The sequence below is a fragment of the Diceros bicornis genome, chromosome 4, assembly GCF_020826845.1.
Source record: "Diceros bicornis minor isolate mBicDic1 chromosome 4, mDicBic1.mat.cur, whole genome shotgun sequence".
In the NCBI taxonomy this organism is placed as follows: Eukaryota; Metazoa; Chordata; class Mammalia; order Perissodactyla; family Rhinocerotidae; genus Diceros; species Diceros bicornis.
Window position 1 is genome coordinate 49439769 of NC_080743.1, and position 27579 is coordinate 49467347.

General features: G+C 43.4%; 1 protein-coding gene across 1 annotated transcript; it reads right to left on the reverse strand.

The window, feature by feature from the left end:
• Positions 1-6546: 6546 nt before the first annotated feature.
• Positions 6547-15742, reverse strand: TRIM45 (tripartite motif containing 45). The gene is made up of 6 exons (XM_058538906.1): positions 14928-15742; positions 12554-13287; positions 11093-11222; positions 10341-10455; positions 8253-8379; positions 6547-7110 (listed from the first exon to the last, which is right to left on the reverse strand). The coding sequence occupies exons 1-6, from the start codon at positions 15413-15415 to the stop codon at positions 6962-6964; spliced, it is 1743 nt and encodes a 580-aa protein (XP_058394889.1). The 5' UTR covers positions 15416-15742; the 3' UTR covers positions 6547-6961.
• Positions 15743-27579: the final 11837 nt, after the last annotated feature.

The window sequence follows — 27579 nt, forward strand, 5'->3', positions numbered from 1 at the left end:
AGAATTTAGCCCTAGGAAAAGAGAGAAAGAATTAAAAGGCATACCTGCAAGTGTAAAGAGAATTATAATAGGAATTTAGAATTCCTACGCGTATAACCTATATTAAAGTGTTTTCACAAATAAAAATGAAATTAGGGTCAGTTACAGTACAAAGTACCACAGGAGTCAGTAGCTAAGGGATGGAGATAGAAATGAAAGAACATGGGGCTGGCCTGGTGGTGCAGTGGTTAAGTGCGTGTGCTCTGCTTCAGTGGCCCGGGGTTCGCAGGTTCAGATCCCGGCCCGCACTGACACACCACTTACCAAGCCCATGCTGTGGCGGCATTCCAGATAAAGTAGAGGAAGATGGGCATGGATGTTAGCCCAGGGCCAATCTTCCTCAGCAAAAGAGAGGAAGATTTGCATTGGATGTTAGCTCAGGGCTAGTCTTCTTCACACACACACACACACACACACACACACACACACACACACACACAAAAGAAATGAAAGAACGGCCTAACGCCTAGGGAGGGAACAGGGGAGACAGACGTGCAGCTATGCAATGCCTTCACTAGCCTGAGTGCTTTTTACCCAGAATCCCTAGTTGGTAGAGATTATATATAAAGGAAGGACGGGGAGAATACCTTTACTGCTTAGTTATTTATTTATTTTTTAGTGCCATCTAGTCAATTCCGACTCCTAGTGACCCTGTGTACAGCAGAGCAGAACCCTGCTGGTCTTTTTGCACCATCCTCTCACCTTCTGGCGCCACATCACACAATGCTCCGCTGCTATTCATAGGGTTTTCATGGCCAGTTTTTTCAGAAGTAGGTGGCCAGGTCCTCCTTCCTAGTCTGTCTTAGTCTGGAAGCTCTGCTGAAACCTGTCCACCATGGGTGACCCTGCTGGTATTTGAAATACTGGTGGCATAGCTTTCAGCATCACAGCAACACGCAGCCATGACAGTATGACAACCAATAGACAGGTAGTGTGGTGTCCTGACCCATAAAGGAACCCCAGCTATGGAGGTGAGAGTACCAATTCTTAACCACTAGACCAGCAGGGCTGGCTAATTATTCATACATTAATTCAAAAATATAAAACGTGCCAGGGACTGCTGGGCACTGAAAATATAAGAGTAAGCAAAACCAAAAACAATCCCTGTCCTCCTGAGGCTTACAGTCTGTAGCGGAGACAAGCATTAATCGAATCATCACGTGTGGCTGTGAAGTGGCAAAGGTGATGTGTGCTGCAACGGGGAGGTGTGTGTGGCTGGGACGGCTTAAAACAAGGGTTTGACCTAGTGAGGGAAGACTGTGCGGAAGTGATGAAGGAATTGAAATCACTCTGTAGAAGCCAGCAAGGCAAAGAGTGAAATGCTTCTTCCTATATTCTGCTTTTAATTGGCATTCACTTCACCCAACAACTACCTCTTAATTGAGACAAACCTAACACATGGGTGTACATCCTCTGGAATAAAGCTAACTCTTGCATTTTAGAGATTAGAAAATGGCTGGGCTGACAGGTATATGTGTATGTTTTTTATGCAAGACAGCCAAGGTGTTTATCCTGTTATATCCCAGAGGACAGAGGCTGTAATTTGTGGCTCTTTTTTACCTGTAACCCCAGAGGTATAACATACATCATAATGCTGCATCTTGTTGATGCTTCAGTGCTCACAACTTAAAGGTGATTTCTGAAGCTCTTTGTTACACTGCGGACGATTCCTAAATCCTCAAGCTTCTTTTTTTCCTCACCTTAGAGTCTTAGGCTCTGCACATCACTCCTACTTAGCCAGGTCTTTCAGCTGACAGAGCACTGGAATTAAATGGAGTTTAGACCCCACTGTAGCACAGGCCAAGGAGCAGCCCCCCCTTCGCAAACTTTCTTAATATTTGTAATGGAATTGTTACCATTAATATTGCTTGTGGGCTAGGGCATTTGCCAGAACTTAGATGTCTTAGAAGTTTTCTGTTGCAACATAACTTCAACCACAGTAGAGTTATCCAATTACTGAAATGTTTTTCCAACTGAAATAAATGATAAGCTTTTTATCCTCAGTTCTGAAATCTGATTCATGAAAAGACACATGGGGAAAAAAATGATATAATACAACAAGCTTCTTCATGGCAAGCAATTCCCTAGATATCTGAGGTAATTGGAAAATTCAAGACTGGTCCCTAAGGTGCATATAATTTATCCAACAGGTTTGAGAGAAGGCTTAGATTTTTTCCAAGTGGTATTTGGTTAAATGACAAATATTGGAGTTTGAGGGAAGGGAAGTCTGGCTTGTAGAAACAGATAACAAGGAGATCCAAACTAAAAATTCTACCAGTTGTTAGATCTTTATTCATTCAACAAAATATTGATGAAGTCTCTACTATGTACCAGGAACTGTTCTGTATAGGGACAATATAGTTAATAAATGTCAAATCCCTGCCTTCACAGAGCTCACAGTCTAGTGTGAGAGGACAGACATTAAACCGATACTTGTTGGATGTGATGAAGCCAAGTGAGGGTGATATGGAGTCCTGGTGGGGGGACTTGCTATTTTATACAGGGTAGTTAGGGACCTCTCCAATACGATGATATTTGACATAGGAGCAGAAACCTGAGGAAAATGAGGGAGTGAATCATGTAGGTATCTGTGAGAAGACCATTCCAGATGAAGGGACAGTGATTGTAAAGGCCCCAAGACAGAGTACTTGGAAAGTTTGAGGAGCCCCAGGCAGGCCAGTTTGGCTGATATAGAGTGATGGAGGGGGATGGGTAGGAAATGAGAGAAGAGCAGGGATCTGGTCATGCAGGGTCTTACACGCTGATGTAAAGACTGGCTTTGTTCTGAGTAAGGTGGGAGGCCACTGGAGAGTGTTGAGCAGAAAAGTGACATGCTCTGATGTTTTTTAAAAGGACCTCTCTGACTTTTGGGTGGAGAATAGACCATAGAGGGGTAGGGGAGGAAGCAGAGAGAATAGTTAGAAGGCTGTTGCAAAACTCCAGGTGAGAAATCTTGGTATCTTAGACCAGGATGGTAGCAGTGGAGGTGGAGTAGTGCTCAGAAGATGTATTTTGAAGGGACAGCTGATAGGATTTACCAGTGGATTGGATGTGGTGCATGAGAGAGGAGTCAAGGATGTTTCCAAGGTTATTGGCTCCACCGCCTGTAAGAATGGATTTTGACTTTTCTTTTAAAGAGATGAAGAAGACTTCAGGAGAAGCAGTTTGGTGTAGGCAGGTGGGAAGTGAAAATTGGAGATTGGGAGTTCTGTTTTGGACATCTTAAATTTGAGGTGCCTGGGATAGCATCCAGGTGGAGAGGTTAAGTAAGCTATTGGATATAATCTTTTGGAATTTGGAGCTGGAGATAAATTTGGGAGTCATCAGTATATAAATGGTATTTAAAGTCATGAGAGGATGAGATCACCTAGGGAGTGGGAGGAAATAGAAATGCAAGAGCTGATCCTTGGGGCTCTCCAATGTGTAGAAACTGGAGAGATAAGGAGGAACTAGCAAAGAAGACTGAGAAGGAAAAGTCAACGAGATAGGAGAATTAAAAAGAGTGAGCCACATAAACCAAGTGAAGAAAATGTTTCTTGGAGGGAAAAGTGATCAGCTCTGTTAAATGCTGTTGCTAAGTCCAAAAGGGTAAGATCAAGAACTGACGATTTGATTCCATAACATAGATATTACTGGTGACCTTGACAAGAGCTGTTTCAGTGGAGTGGTGCGGACGAAAGACTGACTGGATTAAATCCAAGAGAGAATGCAAGGAGGGGAAGTAGAGAGAGCAAACAATTATTTTTGAGATCTTTTTAAAAGGAAGCAGAAAAATGGAGTGGTTGTCACAGGGGGATGAAAAGATGATTATGGACTGAATTGTCTTCCCCCAGATTCATGGATTGAAGCCCTAACCCGCAATGTGACAGTATTTGGAGATGGGACCTTTAAGGCGATAATGAAGGTTAAATGAGATCGTAAGGGTGGGGCCCTAATTCAGTAGGACTGGCGTCCCTATAAAAAGAGGAAGAGACACAAGGAGAAGAGGAAAGACCACGTGAGGACACAGCGAGAACGCGGCTGTCTGCAAACCTGAGAGAGAGGCCTCAGGAGAAACCAACCCTGCTGGCACTTTGATCTTGGACTTCCAGCCTCCAGAACTATGAGAAAATAAATTTCTGTTGTTTAAGCCGCCCTGTGATAGTCTAAGCAGCAGCCCTAGCAGACTAATATATAAATCCAAGGAAATTTGTTTAAGATGGGGAATTTTGTAGCATTTTTATTTCCTGAAATGAGCAATCCAGCAGAGGGGGGAATTACTGGAGCAATGTTCCTGGGCCGTAGAGAAGGAATGAGATCTAGTATACAAGAATAGAAGTTTGCTTTTGATAGGAATATACATCGACTTGTAGATGTGGTGAGAGGGTAGGGAAATTCTCTTCTGAATCCTTTTATTTTATTTCCTTTTAATTTCTTTTATTTCCTATTTCTTGATGAAATGGGAAGCAAGGTCATAAGTAGAGAGGGGAAGTGGGGTAGAAATTGGAGTTTGAGGAAAAGAAAGCTGAAGTAATTGCCTAGGAGAGTGGGAGAGCAAACGGCCTAGAGGTGTTGTCAGGCTATTGGGCAATGCTAGGAGCCCACTGAAATTAGTGGTCATGCATTTAAAGTGAGACCAGTCATCACACTTTTGTGTTTTTCTCCAGGATCATTCAGTTGGGTTAGATGGAGAGGTGGATCTAACCCAGGGATTTGCCAGACAAAAATGACAGAGGGAGACCACATGCAAGAGGGTGGTTATGATGATGGTCTGTAGAATCTAAGCTGAGTAAAGATGAAGGAAAGGACATGAGGGGGTGAGAAGAATAGTGAGAAGGTAGTGGAATCACTGCATTGGGGATTCCAGGGAGGTAGAAGAATTAGGTTATTGTAGTGGGTGAGCTGGAAAGATGGGAGGTTGTGGTCATAGGATGCTTGAAGTTGAGATTATGCAGGGGGTGCAGCTGGAATCAAGGTCTAGGGTATGACTGACCATATGGCTAAGTTAGGGAAAAAGGAACATTAGTGAACAAGTCATGGAATTAAGGAGTGTATGTGGATACTGAAGTATTCTAAGATTGATGAGGAGGAGTACTGGAGTAACAGCAAGCTCAGTGCTAAAATCTTCAAGGAATGATGAGGAGTGCTTTGGGGCTCTGTAGATGGCTGAACCATGGAGGGGTAGCAAGTTGTATAAAGGCATGAGCTTCAGGATGGCCATTTCTAGAAAAGAAGGCGGGATAATGGTCTAGTACAGGATTTCTCAACAGTGGCACTATTAACATTTTGGACTGGGTAATTCTTTGTTGTGGGAAGCTGTTCTGAACTGAGCAACCTTCCTTCCTTCTACCCAATAGATGCTAGTAGCACCCTGCCCCCAGTTGTGACAAGGAAAAATGTCTCCAAGACTTACTAAATGTCCCTTAGGGGGTGAAATCACTCCTGGTTGAGAACCACTCATCTTAAAGCAGCAATGATGAGCTAACATGACATCTACCTGTCCTCTGGGCCCAGTTAGTATAAGAAGTGAGGAAGAGCAAATAGCTAATACTTTGAGAGGGTTACAGGGCCATCAGTGTCTTCTGGGAAGGTCAGATTTGGGTTAGAGAGAGGGCTGAAGAGAGTCTTTCCAGAAAAGGGTGAGAATACAGTGAATATCTTAGTATTTATGGCTACAATGTAGCTCACCTCTGTCAGTCTTAAGGAGGAAATGTATTCCATGATGACCTGACAATGTGTTCCATCTAATTACTTTGCCTGACCCAATTCACTGCTCAAATGAGCCACCCACTTCTTAATGGATCTTACAATGCAATAATTATATTTAATACATGCTGAGTTTTTGCTAAGAAATCAAGAGTCCCAGAAGAACACACAAAATATATCAAGACCTTGGCAGGGCTGGGGTGCCAGTGCTGTGTACTTCCTCTCCCAAGAATTCTCTTCAGACTCTAACAGCTAAGCAGGCACCCTCTAGGAGTCAGAGCTTCCAGTTAATTTCCTAGGTATATAGACAAAAGTGAAGACTACTCTAAAAAACAGAGGGTTGAGAGATGTGCAGAGGATGAAGGTATCTAGATCACCTGGCATGAGTAGCACTGCAACAAATGTATGAGGTTCTATTTCAACACCATTCCCCTTTCTTGACTACACTATGCCTTTGACCGAACAGTAATCTTCTAGGCTCTTGAGGTGCAAGATGAATACAGCATAGAGGGGGAGGTGGGGGACCTCCACCTCAACAGCTGCATCACATTATAATCCATTTAAAGTATGCTGGTGGCCAGCCCCATGGCTTAGCCGTTAAGTGCGTGCGCTCCACTGCTGGCGGCCTGGGTTAGGATCCCGGGCTCGGATCCCGGGTGCACACTGACGCACCACTTCTCTGGCCATGCTGAGGCCGAGTCCCACATACGGCAACTAGAAGGATGTGCAACTATGACATACAACTAGCTACTGGGGCTTTGGGGGGAAAAATAAATAAATAAAATTATATATTAAAAAAAAAGTATGCTGGTAAAACATGGATACAGTGAAAAGAGGTTTTTATTCTCTGAGGGAAATATCTAAATAACATGTAGCTCAGGGATAAATAAGAAAAGTTATATATCAAACAGTAAGGAACTAAATTACCCCATGATCTCTAAGTTACGATGGCATAGATACCTCCACACCTGTACAAAACAGAAGGGAGCTCCCTTGGTATGGAAAGAACACTGCCAATCCATCGTCAAGAGAAATGTGGAGTGGTCTCTTGTGCTTAACCATCTGCACAATCAGTGAGCAATTCACAAAAAGCTACTTGAACTCGAGAGTATAAGATAAGGCACTTCGTTTTTAATTCTGTCAATTTCTTCAGAATCAATCAAGTTCTGGGTTCTCTGGTAATCTGAAGTCATGCTGGCTGCAGCTTTAACAGGCTGATCACGTCCCCGGGAAACCGTCAGAGTGCCACGGTCCTGAGTAGACTCCTCGGTGCGCTCTGCCCACCTGTCCACGTGCATTCCGACCTCTCTGTAAACTTCCCACAACATGACCAGTGGGGACGACCTGGGTGGCCTTTGTGTCCATGGCCACAGCCTAGGTACCCACCTGCATGGTCCAAAGAGGAGAGGGAAAAACAACCATTAGAGGGAAGTCCAGGAGTTACCATGGAAATTAAAGCTCCTGGCAACATTCAGACTCATGGATGTGAAAACATCCAATAAAAACTTAGTGAGAGGAACAAGCTATCTGATGCTTCTATGGTCAGGAGGACTCTCAAGACTGATGACAGCAAATCAATTAAGGTTAGCTGAAGTTCTAAGGAGAGTTATTTTAACTGCTAACTCAAAGAGATGAACTTGGTTGGATTTTAACTGTAAAGTAATCGAAATAGAAGGGTAGAGTGATAGAAATAAAAAAAAAGGTAGATCTTGAAGTGCTGATATGAAAGGGTGCCAAAGCCTGTCTTAAGGCCCACCATTAGAGTAAGGACACAACAAAATACTTTTTAAGAAATAATTAGATCTCTTGCATGAGCTGACCCTCCCTCCCAACTCCCTCCCATGAAAGAAAAGAGGCAGACCTGGGTCAATTGTTTTCATCATCTGCTCCCCTATCCCTGCCTTGTTTGGAATTTCTTTAAGATTTTAAAAGGAACAGGATAGGTTTCCATTTTTTACACTGCTCAGGCTGCTGGAAAGGGTATAGACTGAAATCACACATCCCAGGGAGAAGCACAGGGCTCACAGGATTGGTGAACTATATCAAAACTAAACTCAGAACTTGTTTTTTTTTTGTGAGGAAGATTAGCCCTGAGCTAACCTCTGTTGCCAATCCTCCTCTTTTTGCTGAGGAAGATTGGCCCTGAGCTAACATCTGTGCCCATCTTCCTCTATTTTATGTGGAACGCCTGCCACAGCACGACTTGATAAGCGGTGTGTAGGTCCACACCCAGGATCCGAACCTGCGGACCCCAGGCTGCCGAAGCAGAGTGCGTGAACTTAACCACTGTGCCATCAGGTCAGCCCCCAAAAACTCAGAACTTTTAAGCTTGCTATTTCAGTTTTCAGAACAAAGAAGCTTTAAATGAAACTTCTAGAACTGTGGTATATTTATATGCACAGACTGTATCCCTAGAGACAGCCTAAGTCTGAACATCCCAAACCTAGTGACTGTGTGGTAGCTGATTCCTACGGCTGGGAGACAGGCCCAGAGGGGGAGGACTTTCAAGAACGACTAGTTCTCCTTACCTGGCATGGTGCCTCCACAGGCACAGCGAGCGGTCTTCTGGCCTCCACTGGAGCAGAACGTGCAGCAGTGAAACACGCCTGGGTGTGGGCGGTGCCTTTTCCTCACGGTCACAGTGAATGGCGAGCCCTTCAGTGTTCAGACCAAGAGCAAAGAACAGCACCTTCTGAGTCAACAGGGATGTGCTGAGCACATCACATGTGCTAAACGGAGTGTAAGTCACAGGCCTGCCCTCGAAGGCACAAGGATAATAGGATAGAAACAGAGACTAGGGGACAATGACTAGCTGGGTGCTCAGCTGGATGGGGCCAGACAGGAATGCAGTGAAAGAGTCAAGGAATCTGTGCTGCCCTTCCAGCGTGTAGACCACTTGATACACTAGTAACCCAATTTATGCCTTCTCGTCACTCACCTTGGTATCTATCTTCTCCATTCTTGAGGAATTTCTGGTAGTTAGTAGAGTGCTATTACCACAGGCTGGGATATCCTGTGGTCCTTCATCCAAGTTCTCAGCCACACACCTCCTCCCCTCACACACTGAGCTAGTTCCTCTCCTTCTAGCCCTCCCATCCTAGACTATCTGTTTACCCATCTACTTATTCTGGGACAGTGAAGATACATGGAAGGGAGAAAGGTTAAGAGTGTGTGGTTAATAATTCTCAAATTAGAAACTCTCCTACCTGCCCCCTTTCCTTCAAGGATAACTTCTATTCTCCAATTTGTATCCTATGTTAAACAATCAATATTTAATAAGTTGCTATGTGCCTATCCCTAGGTGAGAACCACACAGTCTGTGAAAGCACAAAGTAGAGAGTCTGGCACCTCAGAAGCCTTTCAAGTGTTAAATCTCTCTTCCTTTAAAGAGTTTACAATCTATTTTAAAAATAACTTGGAGTTCAAAGAAATGAGTTCAAATTCTGATTTTGCTACAGAGGTACTGTGTATTGTGGCAAGTTTGGGTTCTCGGTTTAACTGGATGGTGATCCCTATGCCTGAGTGGTTTGCAAAAAAAGTGAAATAATGTATGCAGAAATGCCTAACCCGTTCTGGCATACTGTAAATAGGCAAGCAATAAGTGGCTACGGAATATGAGCCTTCCCAGTGCACAGACCACAAGCCTAACATATCCTGACACTGTATGGTATTTTATTGTCCCTGTTAGTGTTGATTTCTGGTTGGAGGAAACCTCTGACTACTCAAATGTCAGCTGGACATGTTGAGTATTACACATCCAATTATTAATTTTTTGTGTGTGAGGAAGATCAGCCCTGTGCTAACATCTGCCAATCCTCCTCTTTTTTTTTTGCTGAGGAAGACTGGCCCTGGGCTAACCTCCGTGCCCATCTTCCTCCACTTTATATGGGACGCCGCCCCAGCATGGCTTGCCAAGTGGTGCGTTGGTACACGCCCGGGATCCGAACTGGCAAATCCCGGGCCGCCGCAGCGGAGCGCGCGCACTTAAACACTTGTGCCACCAGGCTGGCCCCTACACGTCCAATTTTTAATGATTCATAATCTAAACTAGAAAGTGTTATACCTGTCTGTGGAGGTGGTATAGTAACCATGGTAACAGATAAGCATATATGTAAACAGAGTAGAGAATTACATGGGCAGATGGTTTGGCAGATTGGTGACTGGTCAGCTGAGAGGAGAGGGCTTAACCCTCACAATTGTGTTTCAGTAGGTCCACGTCTAGTCATAGTCTGAACAAAGCTGGAAGATCTTGAGCTAGATTATATTTCTTGAATGTGTATGTTTGTCTGCTGGCAGACTGCCCTCTATGATCAAGACATCTTTCCCAAATTAAGAATTCCAACAAAGCGACTGGAAGAATGATAAAATACAAACATAACTGCCAAGAGGTGAAATAGGGCTAGAGAATTCTTATCGTGACCAGCATCCTCTAGAATGAGTTGCAAAAGCTGGTCCATTTCTAAAGGGAAGAGGAGTAAGAAAGAAGAGAATCCTATTCATTCAATCCTCCTATACAACTGATCCTATGAGAAATGTCTCCAACATCCTAAGACGACAGAACCCAGAGGGGCCAGGGTGCAAGGAGCTCAGGGAAGCAGATGCACAGTCTTACTCACCTGCACGTGCTGCTCTTTGATACAGACCAACACAGTATAGACGCCAGCTTCCTTGGGGGTATAGGAAACGTAGTATGTCCCATCCTTGTTATCATGGACCATCGTTCTGACTGGACTGAATGGAGGTTAAGAGTTCAAAAAACCACTTACTCTCATAAGCCTGCTTCAGTTGCCTACGATTTTAGGATATAAACTCCACACCATAAATTCAGTATTAATTTTAAATGTCCCCCAAGCAGGATGCTGCTTCTACTTGTCTCAGAAATTAATTTTACAACAGAAGGTAAGCAATATAAATGCTAATTTAATCTGATATTCAGATGAATTCCCTCAAAACGTTATTGTGTTCTCTTCAACGGGCTTCTGTTGTATCCTTTTGCTCTTCGTCCTCCCTCCTCCCTCCTCTAATTCTAGAGACATATAGCTTTGCTCCCAGCACAATTTAGTAGCAAAGGGGCTGAATTTTGAGAAGGGCACCAATCAGTCTAACATAGAATAATTTCAGTCTATTCAAAGTTTAGGATGAAGACAACCTGAGGGACAGATCAGACCTTTGAGAGAGAACTGAATAAAGGCATAAAAACCACCCAAGAAAACACACCTGATCCACTTGGTCATATCACATCTTTTAATAGCATCACAGGGAGGTAGGATGTAACTACTGCAGTTACGTCTCCACTATTGCAAAGGACCTCCAGTTTCCAGTTTCATCACTACCTATTACCCAGGACACCTGACTGTGTAATACAAACCTGTCTTTCTTATCTTTAGGGACAACTGCGACTTGAACGTTGTCTCCTCCTCTGCCCATGCTCTCTCCTGCTGCATCCTTACAAAGCAGGGTGAAGGAAGCTGTCTGTTTCTCCCGGGCTCTGTGGAGATCTGCAAAAGATAAGCATTTAGTCCTCACCTCCAAGGTCATCTGCAGTGACTCCATCCCCAAATCAGACACCATCTTGCTTTTTCTCTTTAGAACAAAAGGTTGTGCTTCCTGTTCACTGTCATCACCCTGCTGTCTTTCTTTTCTCTTCTCATTCTGCCTCCCAGAGCATACCTCTTGGGAGTCCCTCCTGGTGATCCTGGTTATCTCTCAGCCAGCAGCTGCTCTTAGATCACATAGGATCCTGGACCTTAACTTCAGCCCTGAGGAAGTTTTGAAAATACTCAGGATTCAGAGAAGAAAACCTCTAGGCCCTGTGAGAGGCTGATAACTCCAAAACTACCCTCTCTGAGCTGCAGATCCTGCTGGAACACACAGGGGTACAGTTAAGCTCAGACTTTTCATGCTGTGAGATCCTCTACAACACGGTAGCTCGTGCCAAGGTGTTGGAGGAACATTCAATAACTGCAGCTCCTAGTCCAGCAGTCAGATTGAACGGGGCTTCTTAACCTGTTCAGGGGTTCAGAAACTACTGTGTGGTCTATGGAGAGGCTTATGAAGGGTCTAAGAATCTCCTGAAATTGTATGCCCAAGATAGTGGGTGTTCCTTGGGAAGAATTGAGAATGCTCAAAGGGACACGACCTCCAAACAGTTAAGAATTCCCATGCCAGAGTCAGGATGACTCTAGAATACAATCTTCCTGTCAGGACTGATCTATGAAATATATGTTTGAATAACATGCTTCCCTTAGAAACAGAACACTGTGGTCAAAACAAATTGTTTTTCCTCCTAATGAATGAAATGCCTACCATATTCTTTTAAATGCCAATGATATGAGGCTTACGTAAACCAATAAGGGCATAGAAGAAAATAAACCGTAATCTTGTCTTCTTCACTCCTCTGAAATTCTCTTCAGAACTTGATCCAAGCAATCTGGGGCCTGCCACGCTCCTCTCTGAGCAGGCAGGATTTCGCCCTGCCCTAAAGTCAATGTTGTTATCTCCCATGGGCACTGTCTCTGTTCTGTCATCTGATAGAAACAGCATGATCCTTGAGTTTCGTGGTAGCTACTAGTTTTCTCAACTGGAAAATGGTCAAGCCTCACCTCTGTGTGGGATATTAACTGCACCCTGACCAGAACAAATCAGAAAGGAAAGGGCAAGGGAGGGGTCACTGTCCTCTGGATCAGTATGTCTTTCTCTCCCTTAGTGAACTGGTTAGTAGGGAGCTCCTTCAAGCTGAATGAAGGCCCTCACTGAAAAAGCCACAAATCTTTAAACACCACGTCCCTGTCCACTGCCCTCTCAATGCCAATGGGAAATGCTTTCCTACCTTCTCCTTGAAGGACACACTTGGTTGGGTCGACCTCTTTGGTACTGATGGCCCCATAAACTTCATAGCCACGGCACCGGCCTGCTTTCTCCTGAGGAGAGAAGCATATCTTATCATTTACTCCGGGATGGGCACTGTATTCGACTTTGTTCAGCTTCGTGAGCCGCTCCACTACCACCCCCTTGGTGATGAGGATCTCCAAGTCTGAGCCACTGGTCAACAAGTGCTCAGTGAACTCCACTCCTGTCCGCATGTCTGCCAGCAGCTGCTCCAGCTGTGCCTTCTGCAGCTGCAGTGCATTTTCCTTCTGGACCCGTATGTCTTCCAGCTGCTTCAGCAGCTTGTCCCGATGCTCCTCAATGGCCTTGATGTAGCCCTCGGAGAATGTTCGAACATCAGCTGCCACAGCCTCCACTCGCTCCTGGAGGGCACTGTTTGTCCCTTTGATCTGTGCCAGGGCTTCCTCCAGGGCCTCCACATGGGGCTGGGTGTCTTTGAGGAGCTCCCGCACGGAGTCCCCATGCTTGTGGATGACATTGCTGGTGAAGTCGTAGGGGTGCTCCCGGTGCTCACCCACCACGCAATCCCGGCACACGGGTCGGTCGCAGAACTCACAGAACAGCCTCAGCTCCTCTGCAGGGTGAGCAGGACACAGAATGGGTTTCCCAATCTGGCTGTAGCCTTTCAAGTCTTTCAGGTCCACCATGGTATGGTAAGTCGTTTTCTTCTGCCGTCTAGGGGCAAACAGAGTCAGGAGCAGGAAATCAGGGAACCATTCTAAGCAGGAAACAGTTAAGCAGTTTTAAGACATGGGCCCTAAAGTCAAACAAATCTGAGTTCAGTTCCTTGCTCTAACCTCTTACTAAGCACATGATCCTCTCTGATTCTAGTTCCTCATCTGTACAGTGGGGATAGTTCCTACCTGAAAGGCTATTACATAGAATAGTAGACTAGGGCTCTCTGGCTTGGGACATGACTCTGCAAAAGGATAAGACTACACCCCGGAACTTTCTCCAAAGAGTTAATTTGGCAAGTTTAGACAAGAGGCACAGCCTACTCCTCCAGCAAGCTAGAGGTGAGAGCGCGGGGCAAATCCAGCACTAAGAGACAGAAACTGTGCCAAATGACACAGCAGTAAACCCCAAGCAATTAAAAGCAGCTAGCTCGTCCCAACAGAGTCTCACTCAGCTGTCATCTAAGATTTTGATAAAGCATTTCCTTTGACCAGTGCCTACATCACCCAAAACAAACTAGAATTTTCCTCAACAAGAGTCATCATCATTATTAGAAAGAGTGAAATTAATGGTCAGTAGAATCAAAGCTCTCTTTTAATTCCCCTTTTCTGTAGCCCTCTAGAGATCCAAGGAAATCCCCAGGAAACCAGGGTGACTGGTCCAAGTTCCCCTGTCAGCATTAGAGCAACTTGAAGCTTACATGCCTTTTCTGGCACCAGAAGAGTGGTTGTAGAGAAAACGGGGTCAGCTGTTTAGCTGGCAGCAAGGCAGTAATAATTGCAAGTTAAAAGTAGAAAGACTGAAGATTATTAACTTGTTCTGTTGGTGAGGCCAGAAAACAAATGGAAGGCAGAACTTAAAAACTATTTTAGGCTAATCCTAAAACCTTGGCCATTTTATGTTCTGATGTCCTCGAATGGGGGAGGGGGTTGAGAAGGGACAGAGTGATTCATGTGACAAACTTCACCAAATGCCATAAAAGACATAATCTGCACTCCAAGTAGCACCTACCAGCCCACCTCACCAAGCTCCAGAGTAACTCTAGGGGGTAAGGCAAAGGCTGAGGTAGGGCCTCCCAATCAGCACCCTATACTGGGAAGGCAGCATGGATTAGTAGAAAGAGCACAGAATGCAGTCGGAAAATCTAGATTTAAAATTTGCTTCTGTTATACACTACTTACCAGCTGTGGGACCTTGGCAAATCACAAAATATTGCTGAGCTTCACTTTCCTCAAATAATAAATAGGGATGAAAACAGTGCCTGCTTTTCTGAGTGGCAAGAATCAAATGAGATTGAGGGCAGGGGCTATGCTATTATATTCATTCTCCTCTGTTTCTTCAGCACCCAGTACAATTATTCACTATACAAATGGCGGGTGATCCAAGGAAACTGTAAATGTGCTTTGTATACTGAAAAGGACTATGCAGACCTTTGATGCTGTTATTACTAGGGTATTACATAAGAAGGCTGCAGGGGTGAACTACTGTTCTAGAGCATTTGCTATCACATCATATATTACTCTTTGACTTTCCATGGCGTTTGCGAGTTTTCCTTTCATCGGCTCACCAAGAGATTTCTGTCTTGACACCTCTTTGTATTCTGCTCTTAAGCCACACCAGGTGGAGTATCCCATCTTTACCTATGAGCCTGGCAGCAGAAGTGGCAGAGATTGGCTTTGCAGGTCTGACACCTCTTCTCTACTTCCCTGTCGCTGCACAGGTCACACACCAGGCCCTCGCCTTCCCCACGCAGACTCTCCAGCATCACATCATTCATGGCCAGGTGGTCTATGGTTAAAGCCTTCACTCCACCCATGGGCAGGTCCACCTGAGCGTCACATACCGGACAGAAGATGCCGATCTGCGGCTGCAGACTGCGTGGCTTGAGTTCCTGGAATAGTGACCCCTCAGAGCTTGTATCAGAGTCTCCCCCTCGGATGTCCACTACTGAGAAGGGTTCCAGCTGCTCCAGACATGTGGTGCAAACTGTGTGCAAACAAGGCAAGAGCCTGGGGGCTTTGAAAAGCCCCATGCACAGAGGGCAGTGAGTCTTGCCTGAGTTCCCAAATGCACTCCCACTGGGAAGTTTGCCCACGAAGCCCAGCAGTGGCTTCCTGGTTTCTGACATATTCCCCACGTTTGTGCCCAGTATCAGAAAAGGCTCTGGGCAGTTCTATAAGGTAGTAGTAATCGATTAAGCCCACCCAAAGAGAAAGTTTCCAGAACTTGAACAGAGACCATGGGGACTCTCTCGTCGGCAAATCAAAGGGCAAAAGGGAAGAGGATTCCTCAAAGGCACCATACACAGATCTACTCAGGAGGGCCCCCTCCTTTCCATGGCATCCCATACCAGACACGCCCACGCCCTCCTCTGCCCCCCAAGTTCTCCTCCCCAGAAGCGCTTCCAGGTCTAGGTCTCGAGCTAGTCCTGCTACCAACTCCTGGAACTGCACCCGACGCCCTCCACTACCACCCCCCTCCCGCCGCCCGCCCCACTGGCCCTGCGCCCGACACGCGACAAGCGCCGCCACCGCCCCCGCGGGATGAGGTAGGGGGGGCCTCCCGCTCCTTCCCTCGACCCGGCTCTCCGCGGAGAGCACACGGCAGGCGACGGAGCTGCGGACCCCGGCTCCTCGACAGCCACCGCCACCCCACCCCTCGGCCCAAGGTGCCCGAAGACTTCGACCCCTCGCACCAATCCCAGCCTGGTGTACTCAAATGAGTCCAATCACCGTCCGAGAGGGGCGGCCCTCGCCGCTGCGGGCCCCGCCGCCCTCCAGAGTGACACCACAAGCATCCAATAAGCTTTGGAAGTTCCACATCTTCCCCGTCCACTCAGGAGGAGAAGGGAGAGACCAAACTAGTGGCCGGAGGCGGAGCGGGCGGGGGCTGGGCAGGGAGGGGAGGAAAAGAGTACGGCGGGGACTGAGTGAGGGGCATAGTATAGCCAGCGTCACCATTTTACGGGAACTGTCCCTCTTTCTATAGCTGTGGCGACCAGAGAGGCCAGAGGACCGCTTAAATAGCCGCGCAGAAACGCCCCGGGGCGAGCGCCTTTGCGCCCTCGGATTGGTCCCACGAACGCAGTCTGGGCTCTCCCATTGGTGGCTGCTGCTGTCATTTGGCCCCGAGCTCAGCCCAGGGCCTGCTGGGAGTTGTAGGGCGAACGTTTCCTCGTTCCCGAGGCCTCTGGCGCGGCGACTGACGATTCTTCTCAGCGCAGGTGTGAGCCTGCGAGGTCCCCTCTGGGCCTCCCCTGGCTCGTTTTAGTTCAGGAATCCCTCGGGCCTAGCGTGCCGCTTCCAAGAGCTCCTGTGGCTCCCTAGTTCCTGGCATTTTGCGGGGTAAGGCCCCTCAGGCCCTGGTTCTGGAGACCCGTGAGGGAGACCGTGGGACCGAGGTCCAGCATTGCCGTCTTCGTTCGGCCCGCGCCGGGAGCTCGCCTCCCGATTCCCTGGGGCTGGAGAAGCCGTTGTTTCACCGTGGAGACAGGGCTGCGGATGACCTGAGGGGTTAAGCGTTGTGGCCGGAATTCTACAGTTATGTATAACAGAAACGGAGCGAGTTTGTCCCGCTGTTTTTATCAGTCAGTCAAGGAGGGCCGGGGACTGGTCACAATGGGATCGTGGAGGATGTCCAAGAGGGATAGCCGTTTGTGGGCTCACAGACTCGGTGGGAAGAGGAACACCCAGCCACCCTTTACTTCAAAATTTTTTTGTCTCCTCCTTTAAGAGTCCTGACGAGGGGTCTCCTGATTCGGTCCTGTGGGGCCTTTGCTGCACCCGGGATCTGGGCCCTATCTCCAGAATTCCGGAAATGGTAACACTCTAGCTCCTCACCCTCCGCTTGTCCTCCTCCTCCGCAGTCGTTTAAGCCTGTCTGGTATGCCCGACGGTCACCGCTTGCTTTGTCCGTGACCTTCCCTACTGGATTTGGACCCAGTGGGCGACTGTTTGATTGATGTCTTTCTTTATTATCCATTTCATGCTATAGGCACAGTGCCTGGAGCCTAAACTTTGAAAAATATGGAATCTGAAAAAAAAAAAAAACCCACAAAAACCCAACAACTTGACTACAAAATGTGAGAAGAGAACTATGAAATAAAAAATTGAAATGTTTGGCCGTTTCCAAAATATAACATGTCAATGAGTCAAATGCCACTTTTATATAAAAATTACACGTAGTTTCCAAAAGTAAGCATGCCTATAAAGGTCTTAAGATAGTCCTCACCTAGATTTCCTCAGCTTCTTGTCCTTCTCCGCACCTCCCTGGCTCAGAATCTGCTTTCTCCACTCCCGAGTGCTGCAGTAAGTTACAAAAGCCGTGCAGACTTGGGTTCGCTATATATTCTGGCTCTGATCTTTGTGTCAACCCTCCCTGATGCCTGGTGATGCTTTGCCTCATCTCTTATTCATGCTCTATCGTATTTCCCGTGGTAGGTTTTCCAAGCTTCCCTTGTCTAAGAAGTGCTTTATAATTTACGTGTGCCTTATCTCATTTAATCTTTCAACAACTCTATGAAGACAGTCTCAAAGAAGTCTGGTGGCCAGCCCGATGTAACAACTCTGTCTTATGATGCCGCGTTTTAAGATTCTATCCCAGCCACCTCTGCCGTTTCCTTTTCTAGCTTCTTATGCATCTAATCCCTTATATACTCAGCAGATAACTGCCTTTAATTAAGTGAGAAAGCAACTCCCTCACTTTACACTTAAAAATCCGTGATTCGTCACACCCCCTCCCATACCTCTCCTTACTGCCTTTCTTCTATTCCAAGGTTAACCCCACAAGACTTTTGTTCCTTATCCCAACCTCTCTCACCTACTCAAAACCTTGCTGCTCTTACATTTTCTTTTTTTTTTCTTTTTTGTGAGGAAGATTAGCCCTGAGCTTACATCTGTGCCAATCCTCCTCTTTTGTATGTGGGTTGCTGCCACAGCATTGCTTGATGAGCAGTGCTTAGGTCCACACCTGGGATCCGAACTCGTGAACCCTGGGCCGCCCAAGTGGAGCACGCAAACTTAACCACTGCACCACCAGGCCGGCCCCTCCTACATTTTCAATCAGTCCTTCCTAGCATATTCTTCTGCCAAGAATTATGATCAAGTCCTCAAGGGGGAAACAAACGCCCCTTGAATGAGCTGCCTTTCAACTTACTGACCTTTGTGACTCTCACCACCACGTTTCTCAGAAGAGTGGTCTCAGTTTCTGCTTTCATCACCATCTTCACTTTATCATCACCACCACCCATTTTTTTCCTCCCCCAAATAAACTTTCAGATCCTCTTTCCTACTGAGATTTTTCTCTTGTAGATCACAAGTGACCGTGTCTTTGGCCTTTTCTCAATACATGGTCTCTTTAATACCATTGTTATGTACTTCCTCATCCTTAAATTTGCTTCTTCCTTGATTTCTGAAATACTATACTCTCTGTGCCTTCTAATCTCTTGGGCTGCTTCTCACACTCTCCTTCCTCCACTTTGTCCCCTACCTTTTCTCCCTACATTTCCTCTGATGCAGATGATTCCTAGATCCACGTTTTCAGTACTGACCACTCCCCCAAGCTGTGGTCACAACCATCTATTATACATCTGTACCCAAATGTGTCCCCATCACCTTAAGCTCCACATATCTTAAACTTTATTGAACTTCTTTGCTCACTAAACTGTGCTGAGTGTTCCTATTTTATTCTCTCGAGGATGTCATCATTCTCCTTTCCCTCCAGCTTCAAACCTTGTAGTGCTTCTGGCCTCCTTTCTCTTTTTCCATATCCAGGCAGGTACCAATTTCTTTCAATCCACACTGCCAACACCTTACTGCATAGAACTCTAGGATGATATAGAACTTTATTATCCTCACCTCAAGTATTACAATAGTTTCAGAATTATCCCTGCCCTCCATTTTTTTTCCCATTGATCCTACACAATTTTTCCACATTAATTGTAAAAACATATAAAAATGTGGTATAAGCTAGTCTTCATTCTAAAAGCTTCAGTAGCTCCCTATCTCCATAGAATAAAATCTGGATTCCTTAATAGATTCATAAAACTGGCCTTTTAGTTATTCCCTAAACGTTACCAAGCACGCTTCTTGGTCTTTGCCAATTTTGTCTGCAGAATTCTTCCACCTTTACTATTTAAACCTACCCCTCCTTCTGTGTCAGGCTGCTTGACACTACTTCCTTGAAACTTTCCCTGTTATTCCAGGGCTCCAGATTTGAGCTCTAATACCTCTTCAGCCTACACTTTTCACTTTGCAGTGTGTGTTGCATTGTAGTATTGTGTTTTTTTATTATATATGTACATGTATATATGTGTGCATGTGTATATGTATACATATATAATATCTGTGTATATATATATGCTCTACACACACGCATGCACATACACACACATATATATTCTTTGTCTATTAAGATGAAAAACCCTTGGCGACCAACCTAGTGCCTACATGGTAGACATCTAATAAAGACTTGTTATTGATGAGGCAGGGAATGGTGATCTCTAATAAGGAGAAAAAATAGGACTACACGTAACCAAGAGTTTTTTGGATCATGCAGACCATAGTGATGTGGGGTGAGATCATGAGAGAGGATTAGTTAAAGATTCTCTTTTCCCAGAATTAGTTCAGTGTTTTGTTCCATGCTCACATACTGCTTCATCTTTCTGGAGACCCAGTCAGCAAATAGTTATAGGGAAGTCCAAAAGTCATGGGATCAGAGGAACAGGATCAATGAAAGTGACCAGGTCCATCAAGGTGTCTAAAGAGTTTTAGCCCACCCCTGCAGCCCAAGCCAAAAAAGTACCAAAGGCAAGAAGGCCAGGAAGGGAGGATGACCCATCAGAAAATCAGGCAGGTCTGGATTGGATATTTTGCTTGATCAGCACCACCAAACACTGAGTGAACATACAGAAAGTGACCCAGAGAGCTATGTCAGACTTGTCTTTCACCATTACACCTGTCTCCATCACTTACCATCCTTCCTCCTTCCTCATTTTAAAGGAAGGAGAATCCTTTCTCCTGAGACCTGTACTCTGAAGCCCAGCTTCATCTGCCTCCTCCCTCTCCTCTCTGTCTTCATCCTCTCCTTTCTGGTGGATCTTTCTTTCAGCTCATACCCATGCTTAAGTCTCTCCTTCTGCCCTATGCCCTGCTCTAGCTCCTGATTTCTCTCTGCCTCTTAAAAAGAATGGTCTACACCTATTTCTTTAATTTTTCTTCTTGCATTTATCCCTAAACACAGTACAATCTGGCCTTAGCTCTCACCATTCCTCTGGAATTGATTTGACAAAGTCACCGGGCATCAACTTCCTTGGAATCCTTCACTAACCAAGTCTTTATTAGGTGCCCCTCTGTGTGCTACCTATGGTACTGTGTGATGACCTCTTTTAAGTCTTTCACATTCTGCATTTCAATTTTATACTTGCTTATCTGATTCTGTCTTCTGCCCTCGCTGCACCCTTTCCCTCCCATAGTGAGAACTCTTAAGGACAAGGGACCATGTTTTATTTCTGTATCCCTAACATTGGGCACTGTGTCTGAAACACAGTATGGTTTAATAAATGTTTGATGAGTGAATAAATGGCCGACTCTCATGTTTAATTTCTAAGAAACCGATCATAATGACAGGACAGATGACTAGAGAAATTTATTGTTTATTTCAGATAGATGATTTTTGCCTTCTGAGTTTTTTTGAGCCTCATTCCTAAAACACAGAGTCTTTAGTGCCATCTAGTGGGAGTAGCTGCAATAAAAAGCTATACTAATAAAGCTTGGGCAGTGCACACTTCTGTGGTATTTTGTTTATTTTGAACTGAGACAGAGAAGGGAGAATTTGGTTGCATTTCGTTATGGGTGCTTTGATTTTTATCTAGAAATTCAGTGTACCCTAAGGTGATTCTAATCGTGAGATCTAACAAGTATAAATAGTCCCTTATAACTGGTATTTTGTGATAAACGACAACTCTTCAATTTTGAGAAGGTGTAGGATGAAATGACGAGAATGATCTGAGCTTTGGAGGTCTCCTCGTGTAACTGCCTTGAGGTCGGATTGGACTTAACAAGACATAAATTTCTTTATTACTTAATGACTTACCCTTTCAGAAAAAATTCTCCACTGTCTTATCCAAGATCTTCTAGCTCTTCTCGCTTGACTCTTTGTTGTCTGACCAAATACCCTGCCATGATGCCAGACATCCTCTAGTTGATGTAGTCAGGAAGCTGCATCCAACCTTAATTGGTTTGGCATAAGTATAAGCTATTCTTCAGCTATTTACACTTTATTGCACACTCTATTCATCTATTTCTGTGAATATTCTTCTATTTCTTTTCCTGTGTTTATCAAGTAATAAAGCTCATTATTAATCTTTTTTGAAATGTGTTTTAAGAAGTACCCGATACATTATATTAATGTATTTATTTTAAAAATTAATGTGAATAAATGCTTTGTGATTACCTTATCTTTTATATAAATTTATCTTCTATATAAAATATACATAATTAAATAAAATGGGTAATAATATAAAGAAAATGGCACATTTAGAGACTGGATTTTGTGTTGTGTATGACAATAATTCTCGTGATTAAAATTAGAGCAGCAGTTATGGAGTGCTCATACTGTTGTATTAGAGAATGGATCATAAAAGGCATGTTTTGCACTCTTTATAATATTGCGTTATAATTTAACATATGCTATTTTTTTCTCTTAGGATTCTTTTGTTATTTATATTTAATGAGAATGTCACCTTGCAAGATTAATCATGAAAATCTTATTTAGAAGAGCCCCTTTATCTGGAATATGTTTGCCCCAGTATCTTCATGGCTTGCTCACTACCAGAATGGTAAGTCTTTGAGGGCAAGGACTATTGTCTATTGAGTTCTCTGTGTATCCACAGTATCTAGATGCATGCCTGGCCCATAGTTAGAGCCCCAGAAATATTTAGTAAATGGATGTATGAGCAAATTGAGGCACAGCTAGGTAAAGGCATTGACCTAAGGTCACACATGAAGTTACTGGAAGAATTGAGGCAAGAATCCGTGTCTTCTGACTCCCACTCTGTTGAGTGGTTCAATATAACACCTTGTCTCCAATCAGTACTACTTTTATATCCAGGCACCTGGGTTCCTTACCCTGGGCTCTTTGCTTTGAAATGACCCACCCTGGCCCTTCTTCAGTCGTATCCCTTCCCAGAGGCCAAGGAATTCGAAGAGTACATCTCTCCCCACTCCACCTCTCCACTCCCCAATACACGCATTCTAGACTAGGTTCTAGCTACCAGAGGTCCTGAAATTCCTTGACAAGTAGCCAGAGGTCCACTTCTAGGGCCTATGCAGGCTCTTCTTCAGGTGTGGACAGCATAAGTGTCTGCACACCTAGGCCTCAGGAGTGGTCAAAGGGCAGCTATTGGGGGTGGTGGAGCTTGATCAAGTTTGTTGGGGTCTCCACACATGTGTGTGAGGCTGCTCCATTGGGTGGGAAGAGAAGAAGAGACCATGGGCTGGATGCATTTGTTTCTTCTCTTGTTCATGGCGCCTCAAATGTTAGGGGCAGACCTTCCTCCATAATAAATCTGGTTTGCCCCACAAAAGTATTTTCTCATTTAAATGTTATCCTTACTTTAGAAGGCTCACAAGTGACTTGCCTAAGGACCCACAACCAATAGGGTGCAGAGTTAAATGAGTAACCAGTATCCTCAGGAAGTGTTAAGTGCTCTACACTTACCAAAACACTAATACATATGTGTGTGTGTGTGTGTGTGTGTGTGTGTATACATACATACATACATACGTGTGTATATGGATATTTTTTTGTTGAGAAAACAATGTTTGATAAAAACATACGAACAGTTTAAATGAGTGTAAATAAACAGTAAATCTCCCATGCCAGGCCCCAAGTCAGAGATAACCAGTTAACAATTTTTTTTGTTAAAAACACACATATATTTTAAAACTTAGCACCAACAATTTTTGAAATTTTTTATTTGGAAAACTTTAGGTATAAGGTATATACAAGTAGAGAGAAAAGTATAATGAACTCCCAAGTACCCATTACTCAGCTTCACCAGTTAACAGAACTCTGTCATTCTTTTTCATGTATTTCCCCAACTTTTAGTTTTATTATGATTTTTCTTTGTTGGAGTATTTTAAATCAAATCCCAGATATCATATCATTTTATTAAATTGTATTAAGATTATATTAAGATACTTGTGTGAAAATGTTTAGATGTAAAATATTTTGATTTTTCATGTAGACTTCTTAATTTAAAAAAATGCCATATAGGGCCGGCCTGGTGGCATAGCGGTTAAGTTCGTGCGTTCTGCTTTGGCAACCCGGGGTTTGCCGGTTCGGATCCTGGGCGTGGACCTACTCACTGCTCATCAAGCCGTGCTGAGGCGGCGTCCCACGTAGAAGAGCTACAACTCCACAACTATGACACACAACTATGTACTGGGGCTTTGGGGAGAAAAAAGAAAAAAAGAAGATTGGCAACAGATGTTAGCACAGAGCCAATCTTCCTCAAAACGAAAATGCCATATATAGTTAAATACCAATTTTATTTTATTTTTTAATTTCCTCCTTCATTTCAAAGAGGATTCAGATGGGAGTTAGGCATTTAATAATGATTTTTGTGACTATAAATAAAACTAATATGTATGCATTCTGCTTTATGTCATGCTGTTTTCTTTGCAGGATTCTCTGGGACTGAATATTTTTTTTGTTATAGTCGGTCCACTTTCTGTTTTTTTTCTTTCTCTTCTTCTGGAAGAGCTGTTGAAAATGGTAGGCAAATAAATGCCCTTTTTTCCCTCACTTCTCTGAGTGATAGAACCTGAAAATTATGAGTATAAAAGGGCAGACTATGATTTAACATAGTGCCTTTTCTAATTCAAATGATAGCTAACTTTTCCAAGCTAAAGTGCACCCACATCTTGGTAATAGCATTTAGAGCATGAGTAGATTATAATATATCGTGGCAAATAGAGAAGTCTATACATTAGTTCCAGGAATGTTGCTAAGAAATATAAATAAATAACGTTCCTAGTTGCAAGGAAATATAAATAATCCCCAACAACTAAGGCAAAGCCTAGTTATTTGTTTCTATAGTGACAGCAACTACTTTTTTCTTAAGTATCTGTTTTCTAGGTAGCATTTATATCTGTACTGAATTTTAATAAATTCTTCATTTTTTTGCACAGTGTGCAGGACCTGAAAGCTTCTTCTCCTATTATTAATAAGGAGTACATGGTATTTTCAGGAAACTCTGGTGTGATGAATCCCTTCTATTCTTCCGTGTGCCATGCCTCTCTTTTAGACAGAGTCCCATCAAGAAAATCTTTGGATTGATACTATCTGGAGGGCTGGACTGGGGAAGGGGCGTGCAGGGAGGATGCTCTTGAATATCTATATGAGAGGAGCTGAGAGGCAGCAATCTGGGTGGAAAGAAGATTCAGAGATTTGTTTGTAAGCTGCATTTGCATATCAAAAAAACTTTTTCCTCCTATATATATCTAATGTGGCTTCGTGTTGCCACTGCTCTAGGCTTGCACTGTCCAATATGGGAGCCACAAGCCATAGGTGGCTTTTGAGCACTTTAAATGTGGTTAATCCAAATTAGAAATGGTGTAAGTGTAAAATACATGCTGGTTTTCAAAGATTTATTATGAAAAAAGAATGTGAAATATCTCATTAATAATGTTTTATATTGATTGCATGTTGAAATGATATATATTATAAATATATATATATTTAAATATAGACTTTATTTTTTAGAGTGGTTTTAAATTCACAGCAAATCTGAGCAGAAAGTGCAGAGAGTTCTCATATAGCCCCTCTCCCCACACATGCACAGCCTCCCTAACCATCAACATCCTGCACTAGGGAGTTACATTTTTTAAAATCGATGAACCAACATTGACACATAATTATCACCCCAAGTTCATAGTTTACATTAGGATTCACTTTTGGTATTGTATATTCTATAGGTTTTGAGAAATTTATAATGACATATATCCATCATTATAATATCATACAGAGTAGTTTCATTGCCCTAAAAATCCCCTGTGCTTCACTTACTCATCTCTTCCTCCCCCCAAACCCCTGGAAACCCCTCATATTCTTACTGTTTATAGTCTTGCCTTTTCCAGAATATCATATAGTTGGAATCATACAATATGTAGCCTTTTCAGATTGGCTTCTTTCACTTAATAATATGCATTTAAGCTTCCTCTGTATCTTTTTGTGGCTTGATAGTTCATTTCTTTTTAGCACTGAGTAATATTCCAATACATGGATGTACTACAGTTTATTTATCTAAAAGTAATAATATTTTACTAAAAATCTATTGAATAAATCTATTATTAAAATTATTTTCACTTGTTCTTTTCTACTTTTTAAATGTGGCTTCTAAAATAAAGCTATATGGACTGCTCACATTAAATTTCTACCAGACAGCACTGCTCTAGACCTTGGTAAAATGGTGTTATTGGTAGAGTTTATCTTCAATACAACCTTCTCATTCCAATACCTGCCTAAGTTTTGCTGCCTCCTGCACAGAGTATTCTCCTTCTCCAGGACTCGCCTGCCTTGGTTTGGTCGCCCCCAAACTACTTGGGATTGCTATGCTTCTCCCCCAACCCCTCTCAACAGAGACTTATGTTATCTAATTCATTCTGTCAGGACCAGGTGACAGTTGACTGATTAGGTCCTTTACTACTGTACTAGGTTTTCTGGAGCATATAAATATGGTGTCTGTGGCCAAGTGGCTTACAATAAAAAAGTTTTTCTTAGAAGAGCTGAAACAAAACAGTAGGAATTAAAAACTTTGTCTTGTTAGAAATCATAGAATTTATCTTACTTTATGTAAGTGATTAGTATATTCATATCATTTCTAAAAACTAATTGGAATAGAGTTCATTCTATTATAATCTAATCTATTCTTTTTTTGTGTGTTAGATCTGTTTATCTCATGCCTTCTCAATGGGAGTGATATTGCCTGTAAGGGGGCAAAATTGGTTCTTGGGGTATGAAAAAAATCGTACTCTTTTAATGTAAAAATCATATATATACAGTACAAAGCCTGATAGATATACAGTATATCTGTGTATGAAAGTTTTCTGAGGGAGGCAATTAGAAAAATGTGTCTGAAAATGTTCCTTAGGGAATTGGTCATGAGAAACAGGTTGAGAAATGCTTGTTTATCTGGACTAGGTATTCCTAGAGTGTGCACATAACAGAATGTTTTTGTGACTAATTAATCTCCAAAATTTCCTAAGGAAGGAGAGGAAGGAAAAATAGAGGAAAGATATAGAAAGGTTTACATTTACAAGTTGGGGGCGAGGGAGCATTTGAGGAGTGTTAGAAATCTCTACCACCAATTGTTAACATTTTGCCAAATTCATTCATTCATTCTCTCCTCCCGCCTCCTGTATTATCTAGGTGAAGAGTATATAGATATTTATTGCATTATTTTTTCAAGTGTTTTCTAGGTGTGAAAATTTTCAAAATAAAAGTTGGGCTAAAATGCCATCCTTCTCCAAACTCTATCTCTACCTACTCCTATACCCCAATTCTACATTGGGGCCCTATTGAACCACAAGTTCTTGGTAACATGTTTTCTCTCCCCTTTGGCCTTTTGCATATATTGTTCCCTCTGCCTGGACGTATCATCTGGCCTCCCCTTCTTCCTTCATACACAGCCTTTGCCTGAATACCTCCCAGAAATCTTTTAAGGTTTCACTTCCTCCAGGAACCTTCCATGACTACCCAGTCCTACTCAAGTCTAGGTTGAGTCCTGAATATATTCTCTTTATTGTGATTGTCTTTATTATTGCCCTTTTTATATAATATTATACTTGCACATTAAACTTGTCTGTCTTCACTGGACTGTGAGTTCCTTAAAGGCAAGGATTATGACTTATTTTATTCATCTTTTTGTCCTCTGCAATAACCATAGGGCCTTGTACAATATTTATTAAATAAAGCAACAATTAATTTTTCTATGAGATGCATATTTGTTTTAAATAATTCCATTTAAAAGGAAAAAATAAAGAAAACCTTGATCTTTTATTTAGTTTGTAAAGCTTTACTGCTGATAACAGTATAATTTCAGGTTAGACTTTTAAAAAGATTAAAAATAGCTCCCAGATCTCTATTATTACCCCTGTGAAACTCTTGGTGAAATGTCCCTGACAATCTCAGGAAAAAATCTTGGTTGGTTGTTTCTCTCAGCTTCAGCAGAGCTCTATTTCTGCCTCTCTGTTATAGCATTCTGGGGGTGGAGTGGGGAGATATGAAGAC

Coding starts and splice junctions, on each gene's coding strand:
- TRIM45 (XM_058538906.1), bottom strand. CDS start 15,415: ATGTCAGAAACCAGGAAGCCACTGCTGGGCTTCGTGGGCAAACTTCCC. Junction 13,288..14,927: donor TTCTGCTGCCAGGCTCATAG/GTAAAGATGGGA, acceptor GTTTGCCCCTAG/ACGGCAGAAGAAAACGACTT. Junction 10,456..11,092: donor CCTAAAGATAAGAAAGACAG/GTTTGTATTACA, acceptor ACCTCCATTCAG/TCCAGTCAGAACGATGGTCC.